This window comes from Staurois parvus, unplaced genomic scaffold (assembly GCF_062004578.1).
Source record: "Staurois parvus isolate SC_StPar_1 unplaced genomic scaffold, SC_StPar_1.0 ptg000525l, whole genome shotgun sequence".
NCBI lineage: Eukaryota > Metazoa > Chordata > Amphibia > Anura > Ranidae > Staurois > Staurois parvus.
In genome coordinates, this window is record NW_028318321.1 from 9,920,311 (window position 1) to 9,936,098 (window position 15,788).

At 40.8% G+C, this 15,788-nt stretch overlaps 1 protein-coding gene across 1 annotated transcript in view; it reads right to left on the bottom strand.

The window, feature by feature from the left end:
* The window catches only part of LOC149451735 (alpha-2-macroglobulin-like protein 1), a 222,347-nt gene that overhangs the window by 30,197 nt on the left and 176,362 nt on the right, over positions 1–15,788 (bottom strand). The window contains exons 25-28 of the mRNA XM_089690237.1: positions 13,802–13,877; positions 11,673–11,829; positions 9,062–9,136; positions 2,404–2,566 (exon numbers count right to left, since the gene is read on the bottom strand). Coding sequence (XP_089546363.1) covers positions 2,404–2,566; positions 9,062–9,136; positions 11,673–11,829; positions 13,802–13,877 — 471 coding nt within the window. The remainder of the gene's footprint in view (positions 1–2,403; positions 2,567–9,061; positions 9,137–11,672; positions 11,830–13,801; positions 13,878–15,788) is intronic.

A 15,788-nucleotide genomic window follows, 5' to 3' on the forward strand; every position in this document is an offset into this window, starting at 1 on the left:
GAAATTGCCATTAAGAAAGTTCCATGCACTGATGTCTTTGGCTGACCTCTAATCTCCGTGGAGCTCTGATCCTAACTGCCTACCTGCACTATATGGAGGTACTGGGTGGAAGGCTTCCCCCAGGGGCCCCCATGCCTTCTGACACCTCCCCCCTTTTGTTCTCTTCTTTGTCCCCTCTTGTCTCTCTCTCTCCCTACTTTGTTCCTGCTTGTCTTCTTTTCCCATTTCCAGACTTCATGGTAATACTTTTTTATACCTTTTCCTTTGATTTTTCATACTATTGTCAATACGATCTCACACGCTAAGGGCTATTTTTCTGTTCTGCCCCTACTTTAACTGTTGTTTGTTTGCCTGTTCCCCACGCCAATGGGATATGTAGCTATATTTGGTAAGAATGATACTCATTACTGTGTATTTTCACCCTTAGTTTCTGCACTTTTTTGGCCCAACTTATTGTTTTTTTGGAATTGGCAATTTTGTGTTGTCTATGCACTTACATTATAGGCAGGGCATTTTATTTCTGCCTTTTTGTTTGTTTTGTTTGTCCCGTAGTGACATAAAGGCTGTTGGAGGAAACCACAGAGTGTAACAGAAGTGACAGTTGCCCTTCTTTCTTAGGGTAATTGTAACGGATCTATGCTGCACCTGAGCACCACAAACCAAAAATGCTATTTAATTCATTTTTAATATTAAAATCAAACTCCGTGTCTCTGTGCTTTATTTTGCTTAGAAATCACTTTGAAACCCCCCCCCCCAGCATTTCTGGCTGTGGCCATGTTCAGTAAGGGGAGACAATGCATGTATCAGTCACTTCCTGGAATCCATCTACCCTTAGTTCAGGCACACAGGAAGGAGGGTGTGTTTAGCTGAGAAAGTCCCTCCTCCCCTCCTGAAGTTTCCTAGGATAAATTACATAATTTTTCTAGGCCTTGAAATCAGCAAGTAACTAAGAAAATGTAAAAAAAAGTTTAAAACAATTATATATGATATGTTTTCCTATCTATTTGCCAATGCTAGCAGCATAAGGATTAAACATTTTTAATGTTGATTGAGAGAGTGTTGAGAGAAGTTCCGTCCAAAACTAGAATTTTGGTCTTTCACTAGAGAGCTTTATCACCTTACATGTCCTGCATCACTAACGGAATCCAGATGTGAACTCTCTGCTCTTGAAGTTCTGGATCTGTATAGTTTCTTCTGGAACACCCCAAGGTTGTCAGAAACAGAGCCAGGAGCTAAACAGGGAGATTTTACTGCAGGAGTCCCCAATGAATAAATGAGTCCATCATATGACATGGCCCACTAGGCCACACCTATAAGTGGATTAGGACCTTAATATTAACCTACCCTTTAACCACCTCCCGCCCGCCATATAGTAATATGACGGGCGCAAGGTGGTTCTCTCGTTCAGCGCATGCGCGGCTCAGGGAGCGCGCAGAGCGGCGATCGGAAGTGCGCTGTGTCCCTCGGACACAGCGGATCACCGATCACGGAAAGAGCCGAAGATGTTGGCTTGGTCATGTGATCAGCTGTGTCCAATCACAGCTGATCACATGTAAACAGGGAAATACCGGTTATCAGCATTTCTCTTCTCTCGAGCTGTCACGATGACAGCTCAAGAGGAGAGGAGAGCCGGTAATCGGCTTTCTGCGGAGGGGAAGCCCCAGCAGTGCCACCTGTCAGTGTCCATCAGTGCCTTATATCAGTGCTCATCAGTGCCTCGTGCCAGTGCCCATCAGTGCCACATATCAGTGCCTACCAGTGCACATCAATGCCACATATCACTGCCCATCTGAGCTGCCTTTCAGTGTCACCCATCAGTGCCAATCACTGCCACCTATCAGTAGTGTCAGTCAGTGCTGCCTATCAGTGCCAGTCAGTGCTGCCTATCAGTGCCAGTCAGTGCCGCCTATCAGTGCCATGTATCAGTGCTGCCTTTCAGTGCCCATCAGTGATGCCTGTCAATGCCTATCAGTGCCACCTACCAGTGCCTCCTCATCAGTGCCCATCAGTGCCACCTATCAGTGTCCATCAATGCAACCTATCAGTGCCCATCAGTGCAGCCTCATTAGCGCACATCAGTGAAGGAGAAAAATCACTTATTTACAAAATTGTATAACAAAAACTAAGAAAAAACATTTTTTTTTCAAAATTTTCAGTGGTTTTTGGTTTGTTTAAGAAAAAATAAAAAACCAAGAGGTGATTAAATACCACCAAAATAAAGCTTTATCTGTCACAAGAAAATGATAAAAATTTCATATGGGTACAGTGTTGTTTGACCGCGCAATTGTCATCAAAGTGCAACAGCGCTGAAAGCTGGAAATTGGCCTGGGCAGGAAGGGGGTATAAGTGCCCTGTAGGCAAGTGGTTAAGGTGATTACAAATATAAACTTGTAAATTTATTACCTGTTTTTTCAGACTTTTTTTCTAGGCTCTCCAGCATCTGTTTTCTCAGCTCCCCATCTCCCGATAAGGTAAAGGCATAGGCCATCAGAGCCTGGGTGTACGTAGAGTTTACTGTTTCAACTGAATCCTTCAAACAATTTAGTGCTTTATCCATCAGCCTGTCCTGTAAATAAATCACAGTATGAGGGCCTGTTCACACATTTATACTGCAGAAAATTGTGTAAAGCCACACATTTTAACCAGCATTACTGCAAAAAACATCAGCGCATACCATTAAAAGTGGTGAGATGGCATTCATTGTTAACAGCAACCCAACAAACTCAACAGCCATGGCCAAGGCAAGGAACAATGCAGCACAACTCTCATGGGACATTGTTTAAGTACATCCAGTATGAATTACAGCAAATATACAGGTGTATTTGGTAATACACGATACAGTAACCCACAGCAACTGAGCCTAAATAAAAAATCTCAAATGTGTGCCTCACATCCTATCCCAGTGACACTCTGTCAAACTTTAGCACGCTGGATGTCACTATGACAATGTGGAGAGAAAATCTCCACAACGTGGATACTTGACAGATATTCTAATCCTTCTCCATGAAAACTAGCAGGAAATGAAAAAAATCTCCTCACACACACAATAATGTAAACCTGACTGAGATTCTAAAACTATCATCTGCTACAGTACCTTGAAAAAGTATTCATACCCATTGACATTTTCCACATTTTGTCATATTACAACCAAAAACATAAATGTTTTTTATTGGGATTTTATGTGATAGACCAACACAAAGTGGTACATAATTGTGAAGTGGAAGGAAAATGATACATGGTTTACAACATTTTTTACAAATAAATATCTGAAAAGTGTGGCGTGAATTTGTATTTAGACCCCTTTCTCTGATACCCCTAACTAAAATCTAGTGGAACCAACTGCCTTCAGAAGTCACCTAATTAGTAAATAGAGTCCACCTGGTTGCAATTTAATCTCAGTATAAATACAGCTGTTCTGTGAAACCCTCAGAGGTTTGTTAGAGAACATTAGTGAACAAACATCATGAAGGCCAAGGAACACACCAGACAGGTCAGGGATAACATTGTGGAGAAGTGTAAAGCAGGGTTAGGTTATAAAAAAAATCCCAAGCTTTGAACATCTCTCGGAGCACTGTTCAATCCATCATCCAAAAATAGAAAGAGTCTGACACTGCAAACCTACCAACACATGACCGTCCACCTAAACTGAAAAGCTGAGCAAGGAGAGCATTAATCAGAGAAGCAGCCAAGAGGCCCATGGTAACTCTGGAGGAGCTGCAGAGATCCACAGCTCAGGTGGAAGAATCTGTCCACAGGACAACTATTAGTTGTCCACTCCACAAATCTGGCCTTTATGGAAGAATGGCAAGAAGAAAGTCATTGTTTAAGGAAAGCCATAAAAAGTCCCATTTGCAGTTTGCGAGAAGCCATGTGGGGGACACAGCAAACAAGTGGAAAAAGGTGCTCTGGTCAGATGAGACCAAAATTTTACTTTTTGGCCTAAAAGCACAATGCTATGTGTGGCGGAAAACTAACACTGAACATCACCCTGAACACACTGTCACCACCGTGAAACATGGTGGTGGCAGCATCTTGTTGTGGAGATGCTTTCCTCAGCAGGGTCATAGAAGCTGGTTAGAGTTGATGGGAGGACGGATGGAGCCAAATACAGGGCAATCTTAGATGAAAACCTGCAAAAGACGGGTGGAGCTTCACCTTCCAGCAGGACAAGGACCCTAAACATACAACCAGAGCTACAATGGAATGGTTTAGATCAAAGCATATTCATGTGTTAGAATGGCTCAGTCAAAGTCCAGACCTAAATCCAATTGAGAATCTGTGGCAAGACTTCAGAATTGCTGTTCACAGATACTCTCCAACCAATCTGACAGAGCTTAAGCTATTTTTCAAAGAAGAATGGGAAAAAATTTTACTCTCTAGATGTGCAAAGCTGGTAGAGACATACCCAGACTTTAAACTGTAATTTCAGCAATCAGGTGGTTCTACAAAGTATTGACTCGGGGGCTGAATACAAATGCATGCCACACTTTTCAGATATTTATTTGTACAAAATTTTGAAAACCATTTATCATTTTCCTTCCACTTCTCAATTATGTGCCACTTTGTGTTGTTCTATCACATAAAATCCCAATAAAATACATTTACATTTTTAGTTGTAACATGCTCACCATGCATGAAACAAAGAAGGCGATGCACACCTAGAGAGGTAATCTAGACAGACCAGCCCCCTAGGCGTGCCCATAGAAACCAAACCCTGGTGCAAAAACGCCCACTGCATATCACAGCATATATATAGGAGAAGAGAGGGAGTCGATTTGGCTACATAAAGGAGCAAGGCAACACTTCCTGTGGCCACACTTTCTGTGGTGTTCCCGCCCTCTTTTCTGACATATTTCTGGTCCTGCGGATTGGAACTCTGTCTCATACTGATATGACTCATTTCCGGTGCTCCGTCCTGTATTGAGGCTGTGTATCAGCTTCTTGGTTCATACGTTCCAGGGAATACTACCTGATGGTGTTTTCATTTTTGTTTCTTTTTTAGTGCGGCTTGGTTCCTCAATCAACAATTGGAACATGGTGACTTAGCATTCCAGTGAGTAGTATGGAGATTTTTTTCCATTTGATTACATTACTCATGTTGTTAAATATAGAAATATGACCCTGCTGTAATGATAATGAAAGTTGTCCCCAGGTTTAATTAGCTTTGCATCTACACCAGATGGTTCTGTGTATTGACATTATACTTTTTTTTTACCTTACATTGGTTTTTGCTCTGGCTGTCATTTTGCCATATAAAATTAGAAGGTGTAGCTCTGGTTAGGTCCCGCCTTGTGGGTGTCCACGTGGTGGAAGTGCGGTGTCGACTTTTGATCTGTAGCTGTATAGATGGCTGGCATATTTGGTTCATTCAGCTCTGAGGAAGGGAGTTTAGTTCCCGAAATGCGTCAGTTTTTTTTTAAACCAGGCGTTTCTAGGACGGGACCCAGATATCCCATACCAAAGCATTTTGATATTTGTCTACAATGCAGTTTTGTTTGTGAGCATCCATTTGTTATTTTATATTAATACATTTTGTATCACGGTAATGCACGAGGAGTGTGTGCCCCCGTGTGTTTTATACAGTAAGTTGTACCTTTTTATTTGCAGTCTTCTCTACAGTCATTCAAAGTCCAGAATTCATACAGCTTGTCTGATCTTTCAGAAAGCAAGGGACAGGAAGTTGAATTTACACTCTGCATAGCTCATAGATGATTGGAGGGAATGGACACACTGCCCTTCACAAAGCACACAGGAACAGAGCTGAGGTTGAGGCAAGTACACACTATATAGGGATATGATTTCTTCATATTTTATGCCAGAGGCTTACAACCACTTTAAGTGAAAAGCACATACAAATTGGCAATACACAAAGGGGAGATTTAAAAATGATGGTGTGTTTATTCATTTATAAAGCAGATTGAGAAAACAGTCACATGACTAACTCACCCAATTACAGAGCTATCTCTGCTGCACAAAGCAGAGAACATTCTCTGGGGTATTGAATGCTCCACAACACAGCCTGCATTTTATGGATGGGCTGTAAAATTTGGGCTGCAGTTAGGACACCTCTGATAGATACAGTTGTGTTCAAAATAATAGCAGTGTGTAGAAAAAAGTGAATATAGCTCAAAATCCTTCTAAAAGCTTTTATTTCCATACACAAAAATGCATTGGGAACACTACACATTCTATTCCAAATCAAAACATGAAGAAAAATATATCAAATTTGTGTTGTTCCTCTAAAAAAATTGAAGAAAAGTGTATATTAGACTGTTCAAAAAAATAGCAGTGTTTGTATTCTTCTTTACAAACTCAAACATTCATTATATAAACTGAAAAATGTTTGAAGATTTTGCTTTCCTTTGAATCACTTAATTAATATTTAGTTGTATAAGCACTGTTTCTGAGAACTGCTGTACATCTGTGTTGCATGGAGTCAACCAACTTCTGGCACTTGTGAACAGGTATTCCAGCCCAGGATGATTGCACTACATTCCACAGTTCTTCTCTATTTCTTGGTTTTGCCTCAGAAACTGCATTTTTGATGTCACCCCACAAGTTTTCTATTGGATTAAGATCCAGGGATTGGGCTGGCCACTCCATAACGTCAATCTTGTTGGTCTGGAACCAAGATGTTGCACGTTTACTGGTGTGTTTGGGGTCGTTGTCTTGTTGGAACACCCATTTCAAGGGCATTTCCTCTTCAGCATAAGGCAGCATGACCTCTTCAAGTATTCTGAGGTATTCAAACTGATCCATGATCCCTGGTATGCGATAAATAGGCCCAACACCGTAGTATGAGAAACATCCCCATATCATGATGCTTGCGCAACCATGCTTCACTGTCTTCACAGTGTACTGTGGCTTGAATTCAGTGTTTGGGGGTCGTCTGACAAACTGTCTCCGGCCACTAGACCCAAAAAGAACAATCTTACTTTCATCAGTCCACAAAATGTTGCGCCATTTCTCTTTAGGCCAGTCAATGTGCTCTTTGGCAAATTGTAACCTCTTCAGCACATGTCTTTTTTTCAACAATGGGACTTTGCGGGGGCTTCTTGCAGATAGCTTGGCTTCACATAGGCGTCTTCTAATTGTAACAGTACTCAGAGGTAACTTTAGACCTTCTTTGATCTTCCTGGAGCTGATTGTTGGCTGAGTCTTTGCCATTTTAGCTATTCTTCTATCCATTCGAATGGTAGTTTTTCGCTTTCTTCCACGTCTTTCAGGTTTTGGTTGCCATTTTAAAGCATTTGCGATCATTTTAGCTGAGCAGCCTATCATTTTCTGTACTTTTTTATGTTTTCCCCTCTCCAATCAACTTTTTAATCAAGGTACGCTGTTCTTCTGAACAACCCATTTTCCTCAGAATTTCAGAGAGAAATGCACTGTAACCAGCATGTACAACATTTGCTGCCTTCCTTCCTTAAATAAGGGCAATATTTGCCACCTGTTTTTCAAAGAATGAATGACCTCACTAATAGAACTCCACACTGCTATTATTTTGAACATGCCCCTTTCAATTAGTGATTCAATTACACAGAATCAGCAGCATGCATGCATGTCATGACTGTTGGGTCTGTTGGATTTCTATTACTCTACTACACCTGCTAGTAAATTATTTGCCATGTAGAAATATAATTTCTACCAAAAACAGTGATTGATCAGGTCAGTGATGTCTGACTGCTATTATTTTAAACACAACTGTATATCCACTCTCTATTATAAACAGGCCCCTAAGATTCTAAATGGTTAATTAAACCCGTCTTGCCAGTTACCTGATAATAATACAGCATCCTGATTAATTAAATTTGAGTAAGGTTGGCTAAGCTATTACAAACAAAGTGGAACTAAAATCCACCATACTTACCTTAGCTCCAACTTTCCAGTGCCCGCAAACTCCCTTGCCAGTGACAACACCTTCTCCCCGACTTCTTACAGGTCTTCGGCCATCTTGATTGGCCAACATGGGATCATGTAACACCGCCACATACGCACGAGTTCAGTCAGCCTGGCACACAGGGACTGTGCCAAAACCAGGGCTTTTTTCTCAAAAAACAGGTGCAGGAACTCTCCCCTTCTGAGTCACTTCTTGTCTCCGCCCCCCTACCCACCTCCGAGCACCTTCACTTGGTTCCACCCCCTACTCACTTCCCAGTACCACTCATTTTAAGGAATACAGAGCCAAGTATAATTTCGTGGTGCTAAAGAATTTGTATGGAATGTGTTAATGATAACAAGAAAAGAAGAAAAATAGATCCCCCCGTGACCAGTAGCATTAAACCCCCCAACAGCAATAGATTTCTCCAGCAACCATGGAACCCTAAAACAAAATTCCACCCAAGCAACAATAAACCCCTTAGCATCTACAACAGATCTCACAGCAGCCAACATCAATAGACTCTCCAGCAGCTAGCAACAATAGACAATAGACCCCTCCCTCAACAGTAGATCCATTCCAGGAACAACTGACGTTCACCAACAATAAATCCCCACCAGCAACAATAGACCACCACACAGAAATAGATCTTATTCAGTGACAATAGGTCCCCCAGCAGCCAGCAACAACAGATCCTCCAGCACACCCCGACACCCCTTGACTTTACAAACTTTCAGTGCTGGAGGTGCCGGAAGTGCGTTCCTGCTGGCAAAAAGCGCTGGCCAAAACTGTCAACATATACTGAGCTGTGACTGCAAAGCTCAGCATACATTTTAAAGAAGACTGCGAGCAGGCAGGTAGGTTTATTTTATTACAGAAGAGACATTTAGGGGTTTATTTACTAAAGCTGGAGAGTCCAAAATCAGACTCCCTTCTGCATAGATACCAATCAGCTTCTAACCTCAGCTTGTTCAATGAAGCTTTGGCAATGAAACCTGGAAGCTGATTGGTTTCTATGCAGAAGTGAGTCTGATTTTGCACTCTCCAGCTTTAGTAAATAAACTCCTTAATGTCTTTGCAATTTTTGTAAAGTTAGATTTTAGTTCTGCTTTAATAATTTAGTCACTGGATAACAAGCTCATTAACTGCACCAGAGAAATTACTCTCCGCAAAAAGAGAACTCACATTGAACACTTTCCTGTATTCCAGAAAGGTTATTGTAATGTATGCTGTAAGTGTCACCTCATCTTCACCCCCTTCCTGAAAAGACAAAGAAAATATAATGAGAACATTTAAATATAGATACTGATAATACAACAGCTTATAAAACATCCAATAAAAAAACCCTCCACTACCTATTTTGCTCAGCCAGAGTGGTTCCTTTGGAATGCCTTGTGGTATGTTTTCTTTGATAAATCCCAATTCCAGCTTCCCCCTTTCCACCTTACTGCACCCTACCCACACCTAAATTTTATTAAATCAAAGTATACATACCCTTAATTTATGACATGTGAGTGCCAATATACTGTTGCCTTTCTGTCATCTTGAACCAGTCCGCCCATTCTCCTCTGACCACTGTCATCAACAAGGCATTTTCATCTACACAACTGCCGCTTACTGGATATTTTCTCTTTTTTGGACCATTCTCTGTAAATCCTAGAGATGGTTGTGTGTGAAAATCCCAGTGGACCAGCAGTTTTTGAAATACTCAGACCAGCCTGTCTGGCACCAACAACCATGCCACATTCAAAATCACTTAAATCCCCTTTCTTCCCCATTGTGATGCTCAATTTGAACTTCAGCAAGTCAATTTCACCATGTCTAGATGTCAAAAATGCATTGAGTTGCTGCCATGTGATTGGATGATTAGCAATTTGTTACCAAGCAATTGAACAGGTGTACCTAAAAAAGTGGCCAGTGAATGTGTATGGCCTTACACTGTGAGCCCAGGCTGTATGACAACACTAACTCAAAAGGGTTTGTCCACATTCCCAAAGAGTGGAGCAGTGACCAGAATCAGAAGAGTACTGCTTTTTGATTTTCTATTTTATTTTAAACACAGGAAAGGAAGAAAAGTGGGGTCTGGCTTGAAATAACATACTTTTTGCTATGGCATGTCCATGAGAGTGTTAAATAATATCTGTCAAAATTTTTGATATATTACAATATGCAGAAAGAATATATTATTTCAGAAATAGTATTTTTTTATTAATTAAAACTATGTATGCCTAGTCTTGAGAAAAGTATCCAGTAAGTCCAATGTCACCAGTCTACTGCAGGAACAAAAAGACATTTCCCAAATCTCATAGTGATCGCCCAGTGGTACTGCTGTAACAACTGCACTGGATGCAGAAAAGCATGTTTTCAGTTCTGTTCCTGACTAGACTGTTCTTTTAGTGGTAAGGAGGGATCAGGAGAACCCACAGAAATCAAGCTGGGCAGATACTGCAGATACTTCAAAGCCCACAAAAGTCCAATTCAGACCACAAAGTATGAACTGAGTCATTCAGCCCAGAACATCCCTGAGACAGCAGCTTATTCTAGAATGCAAACTCTGGATGAAGGCACCTTCATTCCAGACAAAAGCAGACAAAGGCATTGTCAAGGTAAGGCAAGGAAGAAAGTGCCATACAAAGAACTTTTGAAAAAAGTATAGCGAGCGCTACAGGTACAAGAGCACAAGCAGCTAGAACACCAAAAAGGCAACCAATCCTCCTTGCAATAGTCAATAATAAAAGAAAAGTAGGTGCAGCGCTAAAACAAAATATAAATATTAATCTATAGGATAAATATAAATATCAGTGGTCAAAACAGATATACCACAGAGGTGACTAATGCGTAGAGTCTATAAGGAGTGCTGAGAGCACACATAAAGTTCTCGTCCCAGGGTGATAGTGGTACAAGGTGAAGGAGATCCAAGGAAAAAACAAATAGAGTGCGCACTCACCAGAAGTGCGTTAAAATAACGCATGTAAGGAAGTAACTGCTGCAAGATCTCTCCAGCATCAGGGCTCTGGTCAGGTCGCACTGCGTCCTATCCTCTGTCTCACCGCAGGGAGAGGTGGCCAAGTAGCATCCGAACGTGTGAGCGTCAGGGAACTCCTTGATCCAAAAGAAGTACTGTGGGAGATGGTGCTCTCAGAGAGAGCCCAATGAAGGACGCCACATAGTGTGATATTGTTGAGACTAGCGTTTATTAGTCAAAGAGGGGTAAAAACAAAGGAAGAGTACTGACCATAAATAGTTGGCCACAAACAGTGGCTAGATGTCCATATGCTGTAGCCCCCCTGACGCGTTTCGTGCGATGCACGTCCTCAGAGGGTCAGGGCTTACGAGGACGTGCATCCAGAGGGTCAGGGCTTACGACCCTCAGAGGGTCGTAAGCCCTGACCCTCTGAGGACGTGCATCGCACGAAACGCGTCAGGAGGGGCTACAGCATATGGACATCTAGCCACTGTTTGTGGCCATTTATATTTTTATCCTTTAGATTAATATTTATATTTTGTTTTAGCGCTGCACCTACTTTTCTTTTATTATACAAAGAACTTTGCTACTGGTGCTACCAAGTTGTATGGCAACCACCTATTCCTATGGAGCCACTGAACCAGCACTAGAATCAGACAACTAGCATTTTTAGAGTTCAGCAGTGGTAGCCATTTGAGCTCTCTAATTTTTTTTTTTTTTTAGACAACAGATTATTCTGATGAATACTGCATTTTTTTAATCAAACAAAAATGTTATAGCGTAATTTATCAGTGCTTAGTCTTATAAAAAAAAGTGTGTAAATGTGTTTACCGTTAAGTAATCTTGAAAAATTGACCCAACTTTTTCAAAGCAGCCATTGTCTCGTTGCAGTTGGCTCAGCCATCTCACAGCATCTTCAATATGCTTCTCCTGGATGTAGATGAGATCTTGAGCATGAACAAATGACCTCAACGTGAAGGCAGTGAGCCTACAATATGTGATAGCGAGATATCATCTTAAAGATCACACAGCACTTTTAGGGTTAATATACATGAATAGGTTTAGATTGTAAACTCCACGAGCAGGGCCCTCCTATTCCTTCTGTACTGAAAGTATTGTAATTGTACTGTCTGCCTTATATTGTAAAGCGCTGCGCAAACTGTTGGCGCTATATAAATCCTGTATAATAATAATAATAGGTTAGACATGCAAGGTTACCAAGTGCTTCATACTGTAAGTACCTTTTCCAGCATTAGTACCCCTTTTCTGATGGGACTTTTTTTCTGGTGATGTTCTTGTATAAATGCAAAACAGATGTGAATTGTATGAAATCCTTTTATTTGCACTAACAGTTCATTTTTCCAGACAAGCCTTTGAGAGACCTAATCTTTTCATCTGCTTCTAGAAAACCTAAATCTCCCCCTGTATCAGTATTGCTTGAGTGGAAAGAAGGGAGTGGAGGGGTTGATTTACTAAAGGCAGATAGACTGTGTACTTTGCAAATTGGAATTGCTTTAGAGCTTAGTAAATGAGCAGAAGCTCTGCTGACTTCCATCATCCAGTCATATGCAAGCAAAAATGCTGTTTTTCTTAAATTTCCTTGCACGTGATTGGGGATTCTTTGTACAGTGGATCTTTAGCTCATTTACGAAGGTCTGGAGCAACTGTACTTTGCAAAGTGCAAAGTCTATTTGTCTTTAGTAAATCAACCCCAGGATCTCTTGAAAGCTTGTCCTGAAACAAGGTCTCACACCTTTTTATCGCCTTATAGAAACGTAGTCTGGTACGTTATGATTTCTAACAGAATTATACTTGGAAATGCCCTAAATAACTTTCTCTCCCAATGTTTCCTGCTCATCCATTCTAGTGCTCTATCTTGGCTGAGTTGAGTAATAGCCACCTACCACTCCCCTCATCACAAGCCTTCACACAGAATTATATTTGACTGGGTATATTACATTTTGGAGTGCACTAGATCTAACACTGGTGCCTCTTGGATTGCACAACCATAAACTCTGTGCAGGTGCTGTTAATAGGAAAGTGAAGAATGAAAGAATGAAGGTTTTTTGCATAATGGGATGGATTTACTAAAAGCAAATAAACTGTGCACTTTGCAAGTGCAGTTGCTCCATATCATAATGAATGAGGGGAAGCTCCCTTGACTTCCATCATCCTATCATGTGCCAGCACTGTCTGTTTGCCTTTCATAAATCAACCCCAATGTCCTTCTGACTGAACATCTATTGATGTGACATCACTTAGGCTCATGAGAAGTTGTGCACAGTAGCCAAACTTAAGAGTAAAATCTGTCCAGTCAGGTACAATGGCTCTCATAAGTATTTTATTTGATGGTGGCTTTGCAATACCAGATTTTACCAGTAGGGATCTTAAATGGCAAATTGCAGGAAATTGCAACATGCTCTAATCTTGGAGCCCCAGACTCCAATAAAAAAGAAAACAAAAAAAAGAAAGACAAAAGTAAACAATTCTCCCAATCAGCTTCATATTTATAGCTCCTGCACACAGATTAAAACGTCATTGGGTCTTAAAGTGACTCTGTCACCTCAGCGTCACTTTTAACCAACAGCCCACCTTTATAGAAAACATGAATATACTTTTCCTGTGGCCTGTGTATTGAACATCCACTGCTTCTCAGTTCTCCAGAGACTGCAATTACTTCTTACTTACACTTCTGGGTATGTGGAATTCTTACTTTCTGTCATTCATCGTGGTCCCTCTCACTGGCTTGTACTCACTACAGGACATAGGAGTTGGAGGAGGAAGCAAGTGTTCAACTTGTCAGATGGTCAAATGCTTGCAGCAGGTAGGGAGCAGAGAAGTGTTGCTTTTCTATACACTTGCTCCCAGAAAGGTAAGTATATAAATATTTTTTTTTACTTGTGACCGGTTTAGTAAAAGTGACCCTGTGGTGACATGCTCTCTTTACCAGAAGTACTCACCATGCACTGGGCTTGTATCCATGGAAGACACTGTAAGAACCGTTCACAGTTTTAAACATCAGCTGTCTCTGGTAACCTGTAAAAGGACAATAATTGATACAATAGAAGACTCAGCAGATTATTTTATGTTTTCAGTGCCTTATATAAGGCAGAAAAGATAAATCTAATTTCTATGAGTTCATCTATTAATGGTTTTATTCACAAAGGCCATCGTTGCTCTACTTAAAGACAAACCCAAGCAGACATGCAAAAACATTAGTTAATTTATAACATATGATATAAACGAGCAGTAGATATAAAGCTGCTAGCATCAACGTAAACCTCCTACCCTCTAAAATAAATCTGATAAAAAAGGATGCAGTGCTAAAATAATACAAGTGAAATATGTGCATAATATGTATATATATATAAATGCACTCAAATCTGGGCAAAAATAGATAAAGAACAGAATCCAAAAATCCTGATGGCCTCGGCGGCGTGAGTGTACATCACGCTGCCGAGGCCATCAGCCATCTTTGGATTTCTGTGCTTTATCAATTTTTGGCCAGATGTGAGTGCATATATATTCATACGTATTACCCATTAAAAAAAATCAAAATACTGCACTATCAAGTACCTTTTTGGCTTTTTATTCCACGAGCCTTCCAGGGTGGATACCAATACATGCTTTGTGGGTCCCTGTCTATCGATCATGTACATGTGAGGAGATGTCCTTGCAGAGTGTGCGTAAGGTCCACTAATCAACTTGTATGCTGACGTGTGCCAGAGGATTGCCTTTGGTCCTCTCCACATCCAGATGACCATGACGGGATACACCTCTTACACAAATGCGCAAAAATATTGCGTTTCTGGTTAGTGCATTCACATTACCATTCTGTAAGCACTCAAGTCACGGAATTCACGGAATCAGATTATCACTTCAGTGGACTTCATATTTACCACCATAGTCACATGACTATAGTTAATTGATTATTGAATATTGTTTTCACTATTTATATGTCATATTTGGACGATTCACAATATTTTCACCTCTATGCCTGTTGGTGCTTGCACATATTTCACTTGTATTATTTTAGCACTGCATCCTTTTATCAGAGTAGTTCATTTATGTATTGAATCAAAATGATTAAACGTTTATTAAATACTAGTGTCTGAATATGTCTTCGACTAGAAGAGGGGAGGGTCAGCATTTCAAGTCAATCAGGGTTCATAACCGCAGTAAAAACAGTTAAGTACTCTCTGTGATACTTTTAATTCCACAAAAACTTTACTGAGTGTTAAGCAAATACAAGAAAATGTGGTATTTCTAGCAGTTTAAATGAAAGAAATGAACAAGGATTCAGGTAGGAAACCTAAATAAATCGATGTTAGTGACTCGTATCCATAGAAAGAGCAAGAGACAGGCCATCAAACCATATTCAAGTAAGAATGGTAAGTATTAATCGAACAATACTAATACTGTAATATCATATTGTCAGTTTACATGGTTCTGGTCGATGTGTTGAGAACCAAGCTCCTGGTGCTAAGTGATGTATTGGGTTTTCTGGGATAATTTGTTGATTTTGTTGATTGGGAGGGGTCATGTCAAAGATTGACTGAGAGAAGGATTGTAGAAGAGGGGACAACATTACGAACGATGGACCCGTGAGCAAGAAAATCTGTTGGGAAAGTGTGAAGCTCAAGCAAGTGGTATGCAACAATGTCAGGGAGGAAAAAGAAGAAAGACGGTAAGGGAGAAGGCTATGTAAGGGAAAAGATGGAGAGAAGCAAGTAAAAAAGAACAAAAAGGGGGGTGGGGGAATGACTGGCTGTGGGAAAAGGGTTAGAGGTAATGGCATGGAGCCAAGGAGGAGGGGGGCTATCGGAAGGATAGAGGGACAGGGGAGGGTGTGTGGGAAAGGGTGCAAATTGTCAATACCCTCCAGCCAACCTCCTAACTCCAAAGCAGGGTGGAGTGTCTGTTAGAAGCTAGAGTCCCTTGGATGAG